Genomic DNA, 21,742 nt, shown 5'->3' on the forward strand with positions numbered 1-21,742 from the left:
GGATGCGATTTTTTATCGCACCCCATCGCATCCCTTGCCTTACAATAATGGCATGCGATGCGATTTCACTACCGTGAATAGCCCACTACACAAATGCCGTAGTGGGTGCCGTGATAATACACAAGTACCACAGAAAAAAATTAAAAATGATTTATTACAGAGCCAGGAGGGGTAGCATGTTGTAACCCACATATTTACTATTCACAAAGACCAGCTGTCAGGGTTAGAGTTCCATGGACACAGACACCCTAAGGCCCTCCTCACATGGTGGAATGTGGCTGAGTATTACTCTGCCGCTGGACACCCTTTAGACTTGCTGGCTGTAAAACGTGTTTCCACATGGAAGTTACAACTTCAGTTGTTTTGGGAAGCAATTGCATACTGTTCAAATTGCAGAATTCACATAAAACTTGAGCCAAAGGTTAACGGCACAGACTTTTTTGGAGCCTTTTTCCTGAGACAGATATTCTATCTATTTTTTTTTTGTATTTTCTGTATATAAAGTTTTTGTTGCTTTGAATGAAGGGTTCCTGTGTGAATCCGTGCTTAGTGTTGGTGTTTCCATCAGGGGATCCTCTAGTTACCCCCACCCTGGGCCTTGTTAACTCTTCCTGGATGATAGCTGAGTTCTGTAATGCTTTCTTTTCCATGTCTGCAGTGACACGTTTCACCAGGCTAAGTTCCCTGGAATGATTTGGAGAGTTTGACAATTTTTTTTTAATTTTGTGTAAAATGATTTTATTTTTTTCCCTTAGTGGCGTGTATAGCTTCCAAGGTGAATGTGTAAGGGCTGCATTTCCATGTATTCTGTATTCCAGGGTTATCCAAGACAGCTATAGCATTTCCACAGTTTGCAAGCTACATCTTGCTTCCATAACTAGGTGTCATTGGCTGCATACACCCCCATATAAAATATGCAGCAGTATTCTCTGTGGCCCAGTTTTAAATGCATGAAATTCAGTAGTCCGCTACTGTAGTATATGTTCTTAAAAGATGTTTGGCGACATCTATCTGTTAGTTGCTGCTTATCTCGGATGAGAGATGGAATGCCTTCTCAGGCCCTTCCAGTAGTCATTGACTATGGGTTTAATGCATTTTTCTTGTATAATACCCTTTAACAAAAGTGCATTTAAACTGGCAGAAGGCATGTTTCTGTTTTGCGGAATTGAAGTGTGAGAACTTAGATAGCTGTACTGATATGTCTACTTCCCACAGGATCTCTTATACTTATTTGCTTTTAATGTGTTCAATATGTAGAACTCATTTTGTAGAAACTGGGTTAATCTAAGCAGTGTAAGGATGGCCTGTCCTATATGTCCTACTGATGTATATGGGAGGTGGGGGTCGAAGGGAGATTACGCAGCATCTGAACTTGGTAAGACAGTAATAAATATTTAATTTGCGGAAGCAAACTGTATAACCCTCTCTTTATTTTCAGTGCTTTCCCATTCTCTTATAAAGCTTCATATATGGAGAAAAATAGCTGAAGTTTACATTTAATAATGTTATCGTTTATTGCCTTTTAAAGGACTTAATTTCCTTATTATCCAACAGGGTCGTGGCTCTGGATTTCCCAGGAGGAGACCAAGGGGGTCTGGACTGTCTGGCCGCGGTGGAAGAGGCCGTTCAAAATTAAAAACTCCTATAAGCAACTTCATAATTCCTGGGGTATAAAGCATTTGTCATCTAAAATATGTATATTTTTCATAATATTACAGTGGGGAATGATGTATTGTATAATCCAATATAGACACAGGTCGACCTTAAAAATAGTGTTCAGGAAATCATATGGGCTACATGGTCAGCGTGAATGACCTCTTTGCTGTATATAGAAATAAAAGCCAGGTACTCAAATCCAGTGCTTGGGTGCTGGAGGGTTGATGACTCTTTATTAGATTACATACTAAAATAAACATATGGCGTGTATCAATGTATGATCAGAAATAATTACTTAAATAAGGAGGCATGCACCAAGCATACAAAGAAACCACATGTTTGCTGGGAAGAATGGGGCAGATGTATTAAGCCTGGGGAAGAGATGAACTGGAGATAACGTGAAAGGATATAAATCACCAGCCAATCAACTCCCAACTGTCATTTTCAAACCCAGCTGTAGATTTATTAAGCTCAGTGAAGTGATAAAGTGTCTGGTATTTTATCACCGGTCAATCAGCTCCTACCTGTTGTTTATCAAACCAAGCCTGTAACTTTACAGATAGGAGCTGATTGGCCGGCGATGAAGTACCAGCCACATTATAACTTCATCGAGCTTAATATATTTGCCCCACAGTTCCTTGGCTGGTGCTTGATCTCCTTTCACTTTATCTCCAGTTTATCTCTTCAGGCTTAATACATCTGCCCCATTATGGTAGCCAAAGGCACCATTTGGGTCTATGTGGCATAAAACCATTGCATTAGGGGAGCATAGGTGGATCAATGGAATAAACAGAACCTTCCCCTTAAACTACCTTGACCTGTATTCCTAACCTAGGCATACCTGGATCCCTGAAGAACCCCCCTTATCTAAACTACATTAGTCTACCCCAGTACCCCAAACCAGAGGATTGTAGAAATGACAGTGGTTAAGATATAACTTACCATAATCTAGACATCTCAAATGCCCGCCTTGCCCCCTCGAAACAGTGTTGGCCGGGACACACAAAAAGATAGTGAGATACAGACATGGCACAAAAATATGACAAACCGTGAAGCCAGAATAGAAAAACACATTGAGGCGAATAAAGAACATTGAACAGGCTCAGGGGTAGTCTCCAGAATTTCAGGCCTCAGCTTTCCATTTGGAACCCACCTATAGAGAAAAAAAAGAACAAATTAGAAAAAGGAACAGTTATAGTAAATGAAGAGGACTGTGTCTATTTAGGATCTACAATAAAATAGGGTGTTGGTTGAGCTAAACTTTTTTTTTCTCACATGATGTGTTGGAGAAATAAGTAGTCCCATTACACACAACCGACACGTTAGCAGGGAAGAGCATAGAGGATTTTTTTTTTTTTTTAAAGATCTCAAAGCTTTCTCTCATCTTGCAGGAATTGCAAACAGTTGTAGACATATATAAACTAACATTCATGGCATATCTTCAGAATTGAGCCTTCTGCCCTCTCTGGGAGAACCGGGGAACGTACATTGTTTCTCCAAAGTCTTCATATCAGATTATGTGGGCTTAACTGACGCCATTTGAAAGGACAAATTGTAAAATGTACCATTTGAAGTGAGGTTCAGTTCTTGGAGGGACCGTAAAGAGCAGGCAATTTTTTTGAACTATACCTGCTGCATGTCCCGATTTGCCCACGGCGGAAGGGCATAGTAAATATTGAACAGTTCACCAGGGGCAAGTGCAAGATAGGTAATAGTAGTAGCTGAAGTATGAAAAGAGTAAGTAAAGCACCAAAGAGTCACAATAAGCAATTGGATAGACACTGTGCAGATATGAAAATAGAAGACACCAACCCAAGTCCTAAAAACAGGAAGCAGTGAGTGCAAATTACATCCAACAGGGACCAGAAAATATAGTGTCTGGATCATAGAGCTTACCCAGCCAAGATGGCCACTGCAACTTCAGGTTACCCCATGAGAAGACCTCGGGGTCAAGAAAACAACCAGGTGGAGATGATGGCATTGGTGGATCAAGGGAGATTTGACATATGCTGCCGAGACTTGAGAGCATTGGAGGAGAAGTCAGCGCAGTGATAACACCTTTTACTACAGGTTTTCATCATCAGTAGTGCTTATATTTGTGCAAACCTAGTGAGGACATCTGTGTAATCAAAATAATGACCCTTCCTCTGCACATTCAAGACTGAGCTGCACAAGCTTTATGGAGGTACTGTATGTGCAGGTTCCTGTTCTCCTGCTGGTAACAAATAACCCGTGAAGGTTTTGTTTTGGGAAGGCCTGCCTATTGTTAGAACATGCAGGATGCTCCTTAGAGACTGTCTGAATGATCTGTTTTTGATGCAGGTAACCACAATTGATCTTTCATCATACAAGGAGGAGGAAGAAACCTCAATGCACAACACTGTCGTTTTATTTTCCAGAAGCGATAAGTTCACCTTGCATCAGGTTTGTAATTATTTTCACATAGTGGTTGAAAGCAGGTTGGGTGCTGGGCTCTGGCTTATGTTACAACGTGAAGGGAATCAAATTATTTCCATAGTTTGTAAAGTTTATCATAGGCTTTCATTCTGTGCTGTTTGCCACACTTAAGTGCTGTGACTTTTGACATCCCTTAATTATCCTGTCCTGGAATGCAGACCTAACCCCATGGCGACCTTCCTGTTGTCGACCTAGTGACCATATTCCGGTTTACAGGAGCAGCTGCGGTGTCCACCCTTATTAGATCTAGAAATAAAGAATATATTAAAGGCCCATACACACTGGGAAACTTTGAGCTGAAAGTCACTCCAAACCGCATGTTGGAGTGTCTTTCAGCTCAAAGCCGCCCAGTGTGTATACCCAGCGATGAGCGGTGCTGCGCGCTCCCGCATCATCACCGGGAAAGCCATTCATCTGCTGGTATTACCAGCAGATGAGCGGCTTTGAGGACAGCTTTGCATAGCTCTGCTATACTTCGTCTCGGAATTCCCACTGAATGGTACCTATCTCATTTATGTATCTTGCTTTGGTTTTGTAAATGGTATGACCTTGTTAAAGAGCGCTGAATGCGTTCTGTTTTTATAATGTAAAATTAGATAATCCTGCTGCTGCTCACAGTGGTTTGTTTTGCACGTCTGATAGGATATGTGCGTGGTCTGCGGGAGTTTTGGGAAAGGTGCTGAAGGGAGACTTCTCGCTTGTTCTCAGTGCGGGCAGTGTTACCATCCATACTGTGTCAGTATTAAGGTGAGTGCCCACAAATGTCTATTACTACTTATGGGAGCACTACTACAAGCATAACATCTGCTCTACACAAGTGACACGTAAATACTGCTGTCCTATGAGAAAGGGAAATGGTTAATCTCCTGTTTAGTCAGTCAGATGCCTTCTTAATTCTTTATAATTGGAGTGTAAATATTTCCCTACTACTCATACATGAAATACCATGTGACCGATCACCTTCTGACTGGCAATATACCTGCTCATTACAATATTTGCTTTTTAACGCGTAATCTGTATTTACCATTCTGGCTGTTCATTTTATTTTTTTTATATATATATTTTGTCTCCAGATTAGTAAAGTTATTCTTCGCAAAGGCTGGAGGTGCTTGGAGTGTACTGTGTGTGAGGCCTGTGGCAAAGCCTCAGATCCTGGCCGTTTGCTGCTCTGTGATGACTGTGACATTAGCTATCATACATACTGCCTGGATCCTCCATTACAGACTGTTCCCAAAGGAGGCTGGAAGTGTAAATGGTTAGTTTAAATAAGTGTTTAATACTTCCTACTGTTTATAACTATAACTATGTGCATGCTTCAGCTGAATAAATAAACCATGGTTACCCTTGCCATTACCACCAACGCCCCCTCTTTGCAGTAGTTATCTCACTGATGTTTGCTTTATTTGTAACCTACTGTACGTCCAGCCCCTTTACTGTCCCTACTATACTGCGGTGCTCATCATGGTTCTCAGCGCCATTCCAAATTTATATATTGCATGGTAGAATTGCATGTAACTAATGTTCTGCATGAGTGGGTTTTCCAAAGTATTTTGTAATAGAAATTGCAGATGTGTGGGGGGTTCTTTATCTTATAATAAACATTGTGCTCTTAGGTGTGTATCCTGTAACAATTGCAAAGCAATAACGCCAGGGCTGAGATGCGAGTGGCAGAATAACTACACCCAGTGTGCGCCATGCGCAAGCCTATCCACCTGTCCTGTGTGCAGCCAGAACTACATCGAGAACGAGCTAATTCTTCAGTGTAGACAGTGTGACAGGTGAGTGCTATAATGTACTTCAGTACTTGCAGTTCTTTTATTTGTTTTTCAAATTCATTGTACAGGTAACTTCTGCTTTTCATTAAACGGTTACCATATGCCAGTAAATGTGCCTTTCTCAGGTGGTCCCATGGTGCTTGCCAGAGCCTAATTACTGAGGCAGAAGTGGAAAGTGCAGCAGACAGCGGCTTTGATTGTGCCATGTGTAAACCATTTGCAATACAAACTCAAGGTAATGTTCATGATCAGTGGCTCCTTTGTTTGCATTTTACCGCTTTAATAGAAATATTTAGATACGGTATCTCATATAGTGATAGGAAACTTATATCTAAACCACGAGAGATGCTGAGTTGCCAGTCTGAGTCACAGGAAATGCCGCATTATGGCTGTCTGGGAGCGGGTGCGATCATAGAGTTTGACAGTACTTGAATGACCTTTTAAGATCTGTAGAGCCTGTGCACGATTTATCACATGTAAAAAATGGCACATCAAGTGCCAATCTAATCAAGCTCCCCCGGGGAGCAGCCGGGGAAGCTCAGGGGGAAGTCGGGGGCGACTTGTCCTAAGGACAAGTCGCCCTAGTGTATGGGGGCCTTTAGAGCTGCTGTCGCATTGCCCCCCTTCTGCTTGCTGCCATGGGTTGTACTTTTGCCAGGATACAACCCAAGCTGATTTAGGCCCATTATATAATATATTGTTTGAGTTGTTACTGCCTTACTGTGTGCTATAACCAGCCGTTCACAATGTTTTAACATATTTTCGTTCTATTTCATGCCACATTTAGAAGAGCGTGATTCCCCAATTGATGCACATATTGTTCCGAAAACTAGGGAACCTGGTAAGGAAGTCTTCTGCTTCCCATATAGATGTTTTATTATAATTATTATTATTATTATTATTATTATTATTTTGTTTGATTTTTATCTTAGAGTTCTTGAAAACAAAATTATTTAGATCTAGATGGCATGATCTGAATGTTAAATATCCATTGTATTTATTTAAACCTCTTAACCATCTATCCGCTGGTGGGCACTGCTAACCTTGGGGTATAATAAGCGCTGTAACAGGAATAGACTTATAAAACTATAAGCTTGTTTGAAGTCTGTATATTCCCATTCTACACTTCTCCACCAATTATACACAAAGTGCGAGAAGTGGGCAATCATCCACTGCTTATCTGCTGCTCCAGAGGTTGGATTAGGTTTCATGCTGCACTGCAATAGCCAGGACAACCAAGGAAGCAGCCTCAATCTTTCCCTGTGTTAGGTTGATATACATGTGGAGTTTGGTCCTGTTGTTCATGACACTGGTCTGTTTAGGGCTACAATGAATGTGAGCCCAATACTAGGGCAAGATGTGACAGAGGATGTTCTAAGGGTAGTCCATGTCTAGCCTTGGACCAGCAAGGACATTGCTTTTCCTCAGTAGTATGGATGTGTACTACTGCCTCAATACGCCATGCACGTTGCATTTTTTTTTCACTATTTGTTTTGGGTTTTTTTTGCAGAAAATGTCTTGGTCACACCGCAATGTGAATGAGACTGCTGATTAATTTTTGTGACACGTGAGCACAACAGAGTTTATATTGGGGGAAAAAAAAGTTGCAGCTGAAACATTGTAGCCTTTTGTGTACCGATTCGGAGACTCCACTGCAAACAAATATACAAGTGGAACATCACATTAATCAGCACACTCTCCCGGGGCCACATCAGATGCATTTTCTGCAAAAAGTACACCTGATGCTAGTAGAGCCTCACAGTACCTGGCATGCCGAGAGCCGCTGATTTACGATAAAATCAAGCTCTGCCTACTGTATGTTCTCCTGAAAAATGGACAGAATTGCTTGAAGACCATGGTTAGATAAAGATGCATTGTATTGTCTCCGGCCAGGGCATGATTTTTCTGGGTCCACTCCTGACACCAGATGAGAAGGTTCTGGCTATTTAAAAACTGTTAAAGATTGTTGACCCTTGAGGGTCAGACATTCTTTTGATAGTTCTAGACATTCTGCTGCCAATTGTTCTGTTGAACCTAAATATGGTAATTTCCACGTTAGAGAAAGCACCACACAAGTGGTTTGATAGTGTGCGTCCTGTGCAGCGCAACATGGGGCAACAATGACACAACACTTGTGCCAATGTCCATACTTTCCCAAATTCTACTTCTTCACTGTCTTTATTTCAAAAGGTGCCCACTTTAGGAAGAAAGATTTGCATGCAGCAGCGAAGAAGCAATATACTCTTTCCTGCTTTGGAAAGTTACCAATGTCTCCCAAAATGTATAAAGGAGAGAAGGATTTTTGAAATTCCCTTTAAATGCTTTTCACTGGATTGATTTTGGTGGACGTTGGGTTCACAACCCTGGCTTTCACTATAAATGCATGTTCTGTTCTATCCTATGAGCTTTGTCTTTTTGCAAACTGATTTGTGAGGGGTATAGAGGAGAACAGATAGACTACAAACAAGATTCAAGTATTACGTGAATACCTACTTTAGCAACAGCGCCCTCTACACTTCAAGATGAACAGTGTCATCTTGAAATAAACTGATGTTTCTTGTTCTATGGTTTCCAATTTATATGAAGAATTTTTCCACCCAGTTTATATACTCGGTTATGATCCCTCCAGACCTAATCATGACTGGGAGAAAGTAGTGAATGATTAAATATGGCCAGATTTTCATCTTGTAAGTGGACCTTCTAAAACCTTTGAGTGCCAAGTGAATTTTTCAAATTAGGTGTGAAAATTGCCAAGCAAACATTTTTATTCATCATAATGACCTGCAATGTTTACCTTATATTTGAAATATAGTCTTTTTTTACAAATTTTTTATTTTCATTTATATAACAAATGTAAGTGACGCTGGAATTTTTAGCAGATATTTTGAACAGCTCTCGCAAAGAAGTTGGCACTGAAAGGGTTTAAGTGAAGCAAATGACCTTATTTGGCAATATCTGATGTTATGTGATTTTCTTGCAAATTATTACTTTGGTTGGGCATTTCTGTCGAATATAAAAAATGTCCTGATGCGGTTTACTTTTCATTTAGACATTCTGAAGACCTTCACCCAGGATGGCGTATGTTTGACAGAGTCAGGGCTCTCGCAGTTACAAAGCTTAACAATCACCGTTCCACGAAGAAGGAGATCCAAACCAAAGCTGAAGTTAAAGATTATCAATCAGAACAGTGTAGCCGTGCTCCAAACCCCTCCAGACCCACAATCTGAACATTCCCGAGATGGAGAGATGGATGATAGTAGAGGTGATGTCTTCTCTCTTACACACACATACATTTGTCACTAGCACTATTTTATACCATATGAAAGAAGTGTCATACTTTTGACAGCGTGAATATAAATATTGGGGTTTTTTTTTGTTTTGTTTTTTTATAAACTAACCATACCATTCTATAACTGGCTTATCTTTAGAAATAGACCTATATGATAATGTATTTTTAGAAATAATCCAAGTCTTGTATTGCTGACTCAAAGGGCAAACCAGCCTGGTTGGGCTCCCTAGTTAGTCTGTGGCTTGTTGCACATTAACGCCAAATATTGAGATTGGAAGCTGTGTTGCGACTTGACAGTATTTTGAATCAGAATTTACAGCAGTGGTCAAACTTGGTCCTCAGGTTTCCCAAACAACTCCCATTTGCCAGGTCACCTAGCATGTGCACAGGTGTATTCATAACTCACTGACACCTTTTTAAAAATTATTTTACTTGTGGTTCTGTGAGGAGACCTGGAAAACGTGAACTATTTTAGGTCCTAAAGACCAAGTTTGAGATGTTTTATAGTGTTCTCTGCATTGAAGCTATTCAGTAGAAGAAATCTCCATGTGATCATGTTGTCTATACATAATGGAAGCAGCCATTGTGAGGGAAAACCATTTGCCTAAGAAATATCACTAGTTGATTCAGCGAACAAATAGCTGCCCTCACTCTGAATTGGTGACAGGCAGGGATGCCAATCCCAGGGCCGGTGGGAACCCAGGCTTTCAGTTTTTTTTGACCGGGAATTCAATCCCTGGATCGGAGTCTCCAAAACCCAGGATTTAAAAAAGGGCCAGAGATTGTCCTCCCTAGTGACAAATGTTTTTTAAAGTTTCCTAATTTAAGACAGCTGTGTTTGTTGATTCCACATTGCTGAAAGACCACTATTGTGTGTGTTTTTAGAAGGTGATTTAATGGACTGTGACATAAAATCAGATTCCAGTCCGGAGCGCGAAGCTATTGATGACGACTCTAAGGGTGCAGAAGTAATGGACGGAATGAAGAAAAGGAAGAGAAAGCCATATAGACCAGGTATGAGCCTATTAATGTGTTACATATAGCCGTTTCCTGTCTGGGTTACTTTTATATAGTTTTATTGAAATACAAATGACTAGAATTTACATCACAATGAAAATTCAATTTATTGATTTCAATATCAGACGCATCATTTTAACAGCTGCCCTCTCTCCAGGTATCGGGGGATTTATGGTGCGCCAAAGAAGCCGAACAGGTCAGGGGAAATCGAAGAGGTCTCTATCCAGAAAAGATTCTTCTGGCTCAGTTTCTGAACTTTTTTTGAGTAAAGATGAATGTGAGTGGAGGCTTATCAAAGTGATTAATATGCAGAATCTGAAGGTTTCCCAGCGCTTTAAATGCCAGAGCCTTTTGCAGCATAAAGAGCGAGGAAATTTATGACCTCCGTGAATAAGTCCAATAGCCCCAATAAGCCAACACGAGGCATGATTTATCTTGTATTTTGGTTCACCGCAGGCAAAGCTAAATCCTTATAACAGCAACAACAGTATTTCAGGGCTGAGGAAAGCGAAAACACAGGTACATATTTTAGATCAGGGCACTCTGGTTACTTTTATCCTTATCCAACACAATGCCACAGGATGTAGTTGTGCCCTGCAGTTATTCATCAAGTTAAGTGCCTGTGTCTAGTATGCCCAAAGCATGTTCACCAGTGGGGAGTGGTGACTCCTCTGGGCCTGAGCCAATGGTGTCCGCAACGGCACAGGTGCCAACACCTCTGGAGTGTGTGCGTGGGAGAGAATTTTACTCAAAAAGCAGGATTCTGCAAAAGGGGTACAGCCCACCATCTCTAGCCTGAAAACATGCTCCAAGATGGGCAGCTAAGACCTCCTTGCAGGGTTTCCTGGCCACTGAGTGGAAGTCCTTTGGGACCCCCCCTGTAACCCTTCAGCTGGCTGGCTTGACCAGCTATTCCTCTGCCTTCTCATGCTGCTTTCATAGCTGATGCTACATGGGAAGACATTTCCATTTTCCTAGTAGTGGGCCAGGCCACCCATCAGCCCACAAGCGGTTTTATCTTCAATACACTTTAACCCGCTCAGTGCTGCACATACATTTAATCACATTCATACATTTTATCTTTAGAAACATTCTCCCCTTACACAGCCACAGCCTCTCAATTCTGTTCCAGCCATCACGCAGCATAGCATCTCCGCACTGGTAGACGGAAGTCCTGGTCCTCCCGGTGGGTGGCTGTATGCACCTGCATCCAATGTAGTGTACCAGAGGCTAACATGCATTTGTAATGCAGCTGTTTCTAGCTCCAGTAGCACATTTTAAAAATGTAATATGGCGTAGCAATAGGGAGGGTAGCCTCTTCTTTAGCCACGTAGTGGGTGCTGCCTGGGACCTGGCTACACCAGTTACCTTGTGTGTGCATTACCCTGTGAGTGCCAAAATCTCTGTGAGATGTGCAAAATATCCGATAAAAAAGCCAGTGTCGCTTGTCTGCTTAGCAATTTTCACACCTATTTTGACAAATTCACTTGGCACTCAAAGGGTTAAGATGCTATGGTGCTTCATACTGGAAATGTATTTGGTTTAGTGTAGCCACTCCCTGTACCAGCTCTTGCCCCCAGAATCATGTCATCACGAAGAGGGGGATGGGTCTTGAGATGCAAGGTAGCTTGAGCGTGTCCTTAGGACATACCATGTAACACCTCTCCAGCCTGCATTATTGTGTGGTTCCAGGCACTTCACAAGCTGGAAAAGGGTACCTAAGGGGTATCTACAGTGCAGCTTTTTTGACATACAGATTGGCCCCCTTTCATGCTTGCCAGGCCCGCCAGCCGTTGAAAGGGGGCGCTTTCGCTCCCTGCTGCCATCGCCGGTCGCCGTCACCTCCCTGCAAACCCCCTCCTAACCCTTCCCGTCTCCCTGAGGCGGACAGGGTCCAGCCGCCGGCTGACTGGGACATGCTTGCATGTGAGACGCTCGCACGTCCCAGTCTAATGGAGTACCCCTCCGCCAGCGGGGACACTCTGGCGAGCGCCGGCAGTGAATGAGAGGGGCTCCATCTGTACCACACCTCTCCAAGGCGATTTTGGCCCGGCTAAATTAAAAAGACCTCTTGAATACAGGCCCAATAACCAGTCTAAAAAAAAAAAAAACTAGTTAAATTAGCGATAGTTGATGTTACACAAATAAGATAATCTAGTTTGCTGGGTCAGTACTTATTCCTCTTGCGTGCACCATGAGAAATCCTTAAAACATGCACTCTTCTGGGTTCTTGAGGACTAGAGTTGGGAACCACTGGTCTACAATAACCTGCATGAAAAAAGAAAAATATGTTAGATGTGTCCTGATAAATTATTGCACCAAACAGCCCCTATTGACGTCTCAAGCAAATCTGCTAGCGCAGTGTGACTTTTGCATCTTTTTACATGAAAATATCTTTGTTGCAATGTGCAATGCCACACATTTTCAAATAATCAGCCATATATAATAGCCCCAGAGTTAGGCAGCTGTGTGGGATGCCACTCACATTTTTTAAAGGGACAATCCTTTATAAGGCAAAACCAGGCCAAACGGGGGCGCAATCAGACAGAGTCCCCCCAGCTCCTGTCTTGCAAGAGCTGTGCAGCAGGCCTGTCTGAGGTTGAGTATGGCCGGCATCCCACATGGCCACCGAACTTGGAGGCCAATGCATTTGGCCGGACAAGTTTGTATGTCTGTCACCAGGGGTCTCTCATCACATGGAGTATTCAGGCTAGTTGTTTGAGGGCACATCCATGTCTGCTGTTATTTTATATGTTCTTACATTAATTTGTTGTCTTTCTATCCCCAAAGGTTGGAATGAACCTCAGCCAGAAACTCCAGTAGAATGCTTCACTGGCTCCGATATCCCAGAAAAAATAAAGAAACGTTATAGGAAAAAGAAAAACAAGTTAGAAGAAACTTTTCCCACATATTTGCAGGTAATTGCCATATGTGTTATCTTGTTCATGTCAGATGAGGAGTTATACATTTGGGCAGTTGTATATTTGAATTTGTTCCCTCCAGCCTTGGTCCTAAAATAGATCTGATCGCTGCTGTGCAAATTTGCAGAACCGTGCGATCAGATATTTGACGTTCAAGTCTGTATAAGAGTTGTGGAAATATCGCAGACCGCCAGCCATCTGCCAATCCATACGCAACTCGCACCATCGCATGATTTTCCCAGTCTGGGCAAGTGTGCGTAACTATGAACCGTCCACATCCCTGCGACAGACAGACTGATCGAGGCCAGAGCTAATGTCGCATGACACCCCCCCCCCCCCCCCCCCCCTTTCAAGCTGTGCCCATATTGCTATTTAAAAAGTTGCTTAGTGCTGGTGTGTAGGCGTGCTGCTTCCCAGATGCTTGTGCAATTGATCGATAATCTGCTTGTGTATTTACACAACAGTGATCCGGTCTTAATAACAGCCTTGGTTTGTTCACTGGGTTCATTAATAAGTTGTGAGGGTTTGTGTGTAAATGTTATTGATAGACAATTTGTGCATTAATAAACAAAATGAGATAAAATGATTCAAGTTTTGTTAAAACTGTACTGATCCATTTTGTGTACATTAAACTCTGATAATTCTAGAGATGTTATCTCCATTCTCTTGGTTTGCATATGAGGTGCAATTAATTCTATAAACGCCATAATAGACCCTTACCATAGATCTGATTGGTGTTTGCTGCTGTCTCTGGGTGGCTGACAGATTTAGTATGTTCCAGAGCAAACTGCCATTCTATTTGTAAGTAGAATACTGGAGCCTCAGCTACAGATATTTGTGTTAAACTATTTGAGTCTGTATACTGGGTCATACCTTCATGGGCTTTTATGTTTCAAGCTAACTCATCAGAAGGTACCAAAAAGCCTCCAAAATTGGACTACAAGGACCAGCAAATCCTGGCCCCATATAATACTCTTGCAGAGAAACCCAATGTAGAAATGAACATTTAGGAATACTGTAGTAATTAAAAAGCAGCAGGCGCTGTTAAGTGGGGCCAGTAAAGAAACCTGTAGAAAGGTAAAGGGAATGGGTTATTTCCCAGGTCCAATCATGTTCTGTACATAAAGGCATCAGCAGCCTGTTTTTCTATATAGCAGATTTGTCTCTTCCTAAAACCTCCTGCAGCTGTTCTTATTGGACACCCTTCACTCCCAACTCCTTCCATCATTTTATCCATTGCTTGTACATGTATTATCCTCTTTGCCCCATTAAGAAGGGGAGGAAGTTATTTCCTGTACGGTGCTGCAAGATTGCTGGCTCATTTTCCTGAGGAGATATGTCTGACTCGGGAGCTCATGGCCATAACTTGAATTGAAAAGCCCTGTACATATCCATCTACTGGCGCATTGCTAGGTGGAGTGACAATGCTCAGTGGTTGTTCTAATAAGGGAAAATTCCTGGCATATACCTCCACATGAAGGATACACACGGACATGTCTCCATCTGGGATGGCCAGTAGTTTCCTTTAGCTGACACGATCTGTGTGCACTTCATATTTCAAAGTCACCCCTTAGCTCTGTTGTTGGGCACACTAGTCATTGCTGCCATTACAGCTCTCCAGCATTACTTTATGAGAACTTGCTGAAGGCCTAGTTCAGGTAGCTAAGAATTGACGTATTTTCAGCTGACATTTTAGAACCTGCAAAGCGAAGTCTGGATTGTAGCCAAGCACACGTTGTCTTGGGGCCCTTTTCATTATCCAAGGTATTCCTGAACGGACTCTTAAGCATGTCCTTTACCACAACAAGGTACCTAGTCTCCACCCCAGCTCCCACGTGACCATTAGCTACTGGTAAAGTTGAATGATTAGGGCAGGGTGAGCAAGGTGCTTTCTGTGTTGAATTCCTATTCTGTAACCGCGAATGTTCAGGTTTCCACCATGTCCACCACCACCACCAGAACAAAGCATGTAAATTATATTGTCTATCTAAAAATTGGGTATGATTTACAACTGTTTTGTGGATCCGAAATGATAATGCATATTAAGAACACAGATGGTTGGATGAACATTCTTTGTTCTGTATTTGTATGTAGGAAGCCTTTTTTGGGAGAAATCTTCTGGATACCAGCAGACAGCGCAAACCCAGCATTGGCAACTCTCCTGAGAATACTGCCCAGCTTTTGTACAAAGCAAACCTCAATTCAACTTTTTTGGATCCATCTTCAGACCCCTTGCTCAGTTCAGCTGCAACACCCTCCAAAAATACAGACGGTAAGCTGCTCTGTCGTGTGCAGTCTCAGGTAATGAAATTGGGGGGGGTTTAATAGCTGCTTAAGTCCTCCTTCTTTGCCCTTAATGAGTCCAAAGAATATGTTGTACATGATCAAAATGTCCCTAAGTAACTTTTTTTTTTTACGCCAGGGGGATCCCAGGATCCTCTTGCGGAGTTGTCTGATGTTTTGAACACGGAAGATGATATTTTTGGAATACTTTCTGATGATCTTGCTAAATCTACAAGCCAAGTTGGTATGTCTTCAAAAGGTTTGTGTCTTATATACTTTCCTCTTGGTCTTTTAGAAAAGTCTCTACCAATATACTGTAACAAGGCTAGTCTATAGTTACATATGCTAGAGCCCTCTCATATAAATATGCGAGTTGTGATTGTTTTCCCCGATTCTGCTTGCAACCTTTAAACTGCTTGTTTTGGTTTTTTGTTGTTGTTGTTTTTGCTTTGCATACGGTTTTTTAGCATGCTGCTTGACACATTCATTTCCACTTTTTTTTCTGCCTCCTTTGTGATAATCATCCATTTTATCTGGTTTTGGGTCCTGTAGGTCTTGATTTATGCACTTTCCAGGTCGAGAATTCATCCTCTCCTTTTGGTAAGATAAACCATAGAAAACCCCTAGCTAGGTGGGTTAGTCCATGCTTACCTGCTTACCCTCTGTATATGCATGCAATGCCTATGATTGCTTCTGCTTCTTCATTGTCTCTGTTTTAGATATGGATTGCCGCAAAATACAGTTACGCCTACAGATGGGCCCACTCTCTGCGTTTCCACCAGCGTGCCATATCTGTATATCTGACGAGTGGCTCCATCTGTACCTATTTAAAAACCACCTGTGTTTTTTTCACCAGAACCGAACTGCCTTTTCCGCTACAGTTGTGTGCTTTGAATAGCTGTAACGTTTTGTGATTCTCTATCTCTGTGAGCTTGTTGAAGACAGCTGGTTGATACATAAAGGGTGTCAGGAACAGCCTGATTTAGTTGCTGGCACTTAAATCATAGCAGATAGCGTTCAAAGGAAATGCCACGTGCTGCATCCTCTATAGAAAGCATTTGCTGATGATACTGCAGGACATGCGTAAACAGTTCTAAATGGTTCAATCTATCTATGAAGATGTTTATGCTAGAAAAGAGACGTTTAAGGGGGGACATGCTTAACATGTACAAATCTATCAGGGGCCAATATAAGGAACTGTCAGACAACCTTTTTACTGTAAGGAAGGACTCGAGGACGTGAGTTTAGATTAGAGGAAAGAAGATTTTGTTCCGTTAGAAGAAAACCTTTTTTTTTACAGTAAGGCCCCTTTCACACGCTCCTGCCGGGCGGCGAAACCCCACACAGCCAAAAGCCGTGCCGTACACAGAATTTTTTTTTTTAACAATATGTTTATTGAGTTTTATCTGCATTCAAACAGGGGGGGGGTTACAAAAAAGAAAATAGAGGGAGGGGGTGCGTTATACATAATAGTTACATACATAGATCACAATTGGTAAATAGTATAAAGTAAACGTTAACTCGTCACTCATTTAGAGAGCCAGGAGCGTACTTGAACTTGAATGGTGCTCAAACAGCTTGTATTAGACGTATAGATAGTGGTAGAGCGTAGCAGGAGGAGTATCCCATGTATTAACTTTTCCTATCCCTCTATATGGAGTTTACAAAGAGTAATCATACCTGTCCCCTTCCTAACCCTCAGATTCTGGGGAATTTAGAAGATTAATATCAACAGAGGTAGAGCTCTTAGTTATATGTCCCGTTTCTTCTCTGAATGTTGACCACCCGAGCCACAACAAATGTATAGAGTTAGGGGAGGAGGAATACTGTGCTCCCGCCGTCTCAAAACTGTAGTGTCTCTGGATTTTATCGCATATCGAGTCAACACTGGGAATCCTCTCTGATCTCCACTGCTGAGCAATAGCTGCTTTTGTGGCGATCAGAATGTGTCCCAGGACATAGGTTTCGCCTTTGGTTAGGTGGCCTCCATATAGGTGAAGGAGAGCCGTTTCGGGGTTAGGTTCAATTGGTTCACCAATTATTTTACCAATCAAGCTGAAAATTGACGACCATAGTGGCTTCAGTACAGGGCAGTCCCAGAATATATGAAATATGGTACCTATTCCTCCGCAATTTCTCCAGCATGATTTTGAGATATTAGGCCATATTTTGTGCTGGCGGTCCGGTGTATAGTATGCCCTGTGAATTAATTTAAAAAACATCTCAGCATGGTTGATGCACTTAGACACTTTGAAACATGACTTAAATATTAGGTCCCATTCCTCAACTTGCAGGGTTCTTTGGAGGTCTTTTTCCCATAGAACCTGAGATTTAAGTTTAGGTGGGCTGTTCTCATTAACCAGATAGTTATACCATTTAGATATTGCTCCCTTCTGGTGTGGGTTGCTAAGTAGATTATGAGTCATTGGGGCAATGCGTGGGGTCGTATTTGGGGGAAGGAGGTTTTTTGACAACCAACTTCTCAACTGGAGGTATTTAAAGAAGTCGCTCCTAGGGATATTGTATATTTCTTGTAAATGGTTAAAGGGGGCTAAGTGGCCATCAATAAACATGTCGCCTAATTTAGTCAGACCGCTTGCTGTCCAATTTGACAGTTGTAAGTTTGGGATCAGATACATCATTGACCGCAGAGTTAGCAGGGGGGCGGGTAGAGTAGTATCCCTGCTTCCTGACATACTATTGTGCCAGGTCCTCACTGTGGCCCCTATAGATAAGTTTTTAATATGCAGTGAGCGGAAGGAAGGGGGTGGCATCCAGAGTATATCAGCCAGACTACATGGTGAGGCCTCTGCCTGCTCCAGACACACCCAGGGTTTCGGGGGGTCCTGAGTAAGCCACTCCTTTGTCTGGGAAAGGAGACACGCTTGGTGATATTTTTCAATATCCGGGAATGCAACTCCCCCAGCTGGTTTAGAGCGTATTAATGCGTGTTTAGCTATCTTTGGTTTTAGGCCTTTCCATACGTACTTAGTGAGAGACCTGTTGAACTTGTTGTACATGGTTTTTGGGAGTAATCTAGGGATTGCCCTGAATAAGTACAGTAATTTTGGAAGCAATACCATCTTTATTGCTGCCACCCGCCCCAGCCAAGAGACTTCTTGCATCATCCAGTCTCTGGTTAAACCCTCAAAGGCCTTTAGGAGGGGGCCATAATTGCATTCTAAGATGTCTTCCTCGCTAGCTAGATGAATCCCTAGATATTTTAAGGATTTCGACTGCCAGGCATACCTGTATTCATCTTTGAGTCTAGTCAGTATTTCGGGGGGGGGTAAAAAATGGGAGGGCTTCTGTTTTGCTTGTGTTCAGCTTGTAATAGGAGACGGAGGAGAACTGTGTGAGGATAGTGTGCAATGCTGGAAGGGAGGTTACTGGGTTTAATATACATAATAAGACGTCATCTGCAAATAAGCAGATCTTGTGTGATAGGCCTCCTAGCTCCGGGCCGGAAATTAAATTTGATCCTCTTATTTTCGCCGCCAACGGCTCAATCGCCAGGGCAAAGACAAGAGGGGAGAGTGGGCACCCTTGTCTGGTGCCATTGGTAATGGGGAAACTTGACGATAGACACCCGTTGGAGTATACTTTTGCTGAGGGGGATGAATACAAAGCCAGAATGGAATCCAAGATTCTACCCGTGAAGCCGAACTGTTGTAGAACAGCTCTGAGGTAGCCCCAATGCAGCCTGTCAAAGGCCTTTTCTGCGTCCAGGGACAGGAGGAGCAATGGTCTCCCCGTCCTGGAGCAGAGTTCTAGCACATTAAACATTCTACGGGTATTGTCGGGGGCTTGTCTGCCTAACACAAATCCAACCTGGTCAGGGTCAATAAGTGTTGGCAATAGTGGGCAGAGTCTGTTGGCTACTATCTTTGCATACAGCTTTATGTCGATATTGAGTAAGGCAATCGGCCTGTAGTTCTGTACTATGGAGGGGGATTTCCCTGGTTTGGGTATAGTTATAATTTGTGCTTCTAACATTTCTTTGGGAAAGGAGTTCAGATCGGAAGCTTCATTAAAGACTGTCGTAAGAACTGGGGCTAATTCAGTTTTGAAAACTTTATAAAAGTTAGCCGGGTAACCGTCTGGGCCAGGAGCTTTATCACGGGGCATGGAGTCTATAGCCAGGGAGACTTCTTCTACTGACCAGGGTTCGTTGAGGGAACTACAGGCCTCAGGGGACAATTTGGGCAGCTTCAATTCCTTAAGGAATTCTTCAATTAGATCTATTTTGGGCTGGGGAGTTGTAGGGTCATTCTTAAGGTTGTACAAGCTAGAATAGTACGTGGCAAAAGCATTAGCTATGCCAACCGGGTCCATAACCTTCTGTCCTTGCTCTGAGGTTATGCTCTGGATTCTTTCCTTGGCTCTTCTACCCCTCAGTTTACGTGCCAGCATTCGGCCTGCTCTATTTCCCAGAATATAGTATTGTTGATTTAGTCTTGTAATATTCTTCTGGACTTCAGCTAGGGAGAATTTATTTAATTCCTCACGTGCATTCTTCAGGGATTTTAGTAAGGGACCGTCTGTGGGGTTAGCTTTATGTAGTCCCTCAAGTCTTATTACTTCTGCCTCTGCCTCAATAAATTGCTGTTTATATTCTCTTTTTAGTTTCGCTGCCACTTGTATTGCAGAACCCCTGACTACAGATTTAAGAGCGCACCAGTGATTGAATGTTGAGGTATCTCCTGGGGAATTTTCACTTAGGTAGTTCTGAATTGAGCTGCTGATCTCTTGCAGTGCCCTTGGGGTCGTTAGTGTCTGTTTACCTAACCTCCATGGCCCGGGGGTGGTACTCCTCCCAGTGATGTCCCATGTGATGAAAATGGGAGAATGGTCTGACCACGTTAGAGGGAGGATTTCCACTTTACTAAATGAAGGCAAAGACCATTTATCTGATATAGCCAGGTCTATACGAGAGTAGGTGGAGTGTACATGTGAGTAGTAAGTGTAATCCCTAACCGACGGGTGCTTAGTCCGCCACACGTCATAAAGATCATACTCTGCCAGGAGTGATTTAAGGTTTTTGTTAGATTCCAGTTGAGGAGGAATAGGTAGTATAACTGGTTTTCTAGTTCTGTCTACAGCTGGGTCTAAAACCGTATTGAAATCCCCAAGCAGCAATAAGGCCCCCCTGACATGTATTTGGATAGTTTCCAGTACCTTACGGCAGAACGCTAATTGTTTGGAATTAGGTGCATAGCACGTGGCCAGAGTGACCTCCACGTTATCTAATAGACCCACTAGGATTAAATAGCGACCTTCTGGGTCTGTAATTTGTTTTGTCAGAGAGAATGTGCAGCCCTGGGATAGAATAATAGCAACTCCCGCTTTTTTGACCGGGCCGCATGACATATAGCAATGAGGAAATTTTGCGTTGGTAAAAAGCGGTGGTGCCGATTTTTTAAAATGGGTCTCCTGTACGGCAACTACATGTGCTTTTAACTTGGAAAAGTATTTCAAAGCTAGTTTGCGCTTGTGAGGGGAATTTAGTCCCTTCACGTTCATCGAAATAATGTTAACCATAGTCAAAGTACATGGTGATGATTAGTCTGCTCTTCGAGCACTTTATACAATAAGAATTCACAAATACCTGGCTTCTACTATGATAACAGTAGGGATAGGGGGGGGAAGTTAACCAAAGAAAGGAAAACAACAAGTAAAGAGAATATGGGGAAACTGAAATGCCCCCTCTTGGGGGCACAATGAGGTGCCATACCATGGCGAACCTAACGGGGTGGTGGTCGGGGGGAACAGGAATAGCCACCTTCTCGCCTCCTAATGTCTACAACAGATATTTACCCAGTTGGCATATGGCGCCTACCTCTGTTGGGAATTAGAACAGCGTCTCTGTCTGAGGTGGAATATGAGGAAACACATAAAAAAGGTAACCTTTCTGTAAGTCTAGATCATAAACTTTCAGACCTAACATATAAACAATGTCAGAGGATTAGAAAAGTCACTATATCCAAAGCTGGATGTAGGCCTGCAACTGATAACATTTAGGAAGGAAAAAATAAACTGTAATATTTACGGCAGAACAGGGAAGATGTCCATATGATGAGATAAAGGTACATCACTGGGAGCGGATGTTCAATTCTTGAAGCCAGCCACGGCCCAGTCCTGCTGGAGGCCGTGATCAGGGGAGGAAGTCATGGGTGAGGGCCCAGCGATGTTCCAATTAGAGATGAGTTGCAGTCCGTCCTCCAAATTCGTAACCGCTGTCGTGGAGCCATCTCGAGTGATCAGCAGTTTAGTGGGGAAGCCCCATCTGTACTGGATGTTCTCTTTTCTTAGGGTCGACGTGATAGGGAAAAAGGAACGTCTCT

The 21,742-nt window shown here is 42.6% G+C and overlaps 1 protein-coding gene across 12 annotated transcripts in view; it reads left to right on the forward strand.

The window, feature by feature from the left end:
• The window catches only part of KMT2C (lysine methyltransferase 2C), a 218,964-nt gene that overhangs the window by 128,506 nt on the left and 68,716 nt on the right, over positions 1 to 21,742 (forward strand). For 9 of the 12 annotated variants that reach the window (XM_083189044.1, XM_083189048.1, XM_083189054.1 and 6 more), the window contains 14 exons: positions 1,555 to 1,668; positions 3,979 to 4,080; positions 4,756 to 4,860; positions 5,187 to 5,368; positions 5,727 to 5,891; positions 6,014 to 6,123; positions 6,676 to 6,729; positions 8,938 to 9,150; positions 10,063 to 10,191; positions 10,352 to 10,471; positions 12,985 to 13,112; positions 15,210 to 15,387; positions 15,538 to 15,657; positions 15,951 to 15,998. In XM_083189044.1, coding sequence (XP_083045170.1) covers positions 1,555 to 1,668; positions 3,979 to 4,080; positions 4,756 to 4,860; positions 5,187 to 5,368; positions 5,727 to 5,891; positions 6,014 to 6,123; positions 6,676 to 6,729; positions 8,938 to 9,150; positions 10,063 to 10,191; positions 10,352 to 10,471; positions 12,985 to 13,112; positions 15,210 to 15,387; positions 15,538 to 15,657; positions 15,951 to 15,998 — 1,768 coding nt within the window. The remainder of the gene's footprint in view (positions 1 to 1,554; positions 1,669 to 3,978; positions 4,081 to 4,755; positions 4,861 to 5,186; positions 5,369 to 5,726; positions 5,892 to 6,013; positions 6,124 to 6,675; positions 6,730 to 8,937; positions 9,151 to 10,062; positions 10,192 to 10,351; positions 10,472 to 12,984; positions 13,113 to 15,209; positions 15,388 to 15,537; positions 15,658 to 15,950; positions 15,999 to 21,742) is intronic. The other 3 variants (XM_083189049.1, XM_083189050.1, XM_083189051.1) reach the window with 2 other exon arrangements.

This window comes from Crinia signifera, chromosome 5 (genome assembly GCF_055691185.1).
Source record: "Crinia signifera chromosome 5, ASM5569118v1, whole genome shotgun sequence".
Lineage (NCBI taxonomy): Eukaryota > Metazoa > Chordata > Amphibia > Anura > Myobatrachidae > Crinia > Crinia signifera.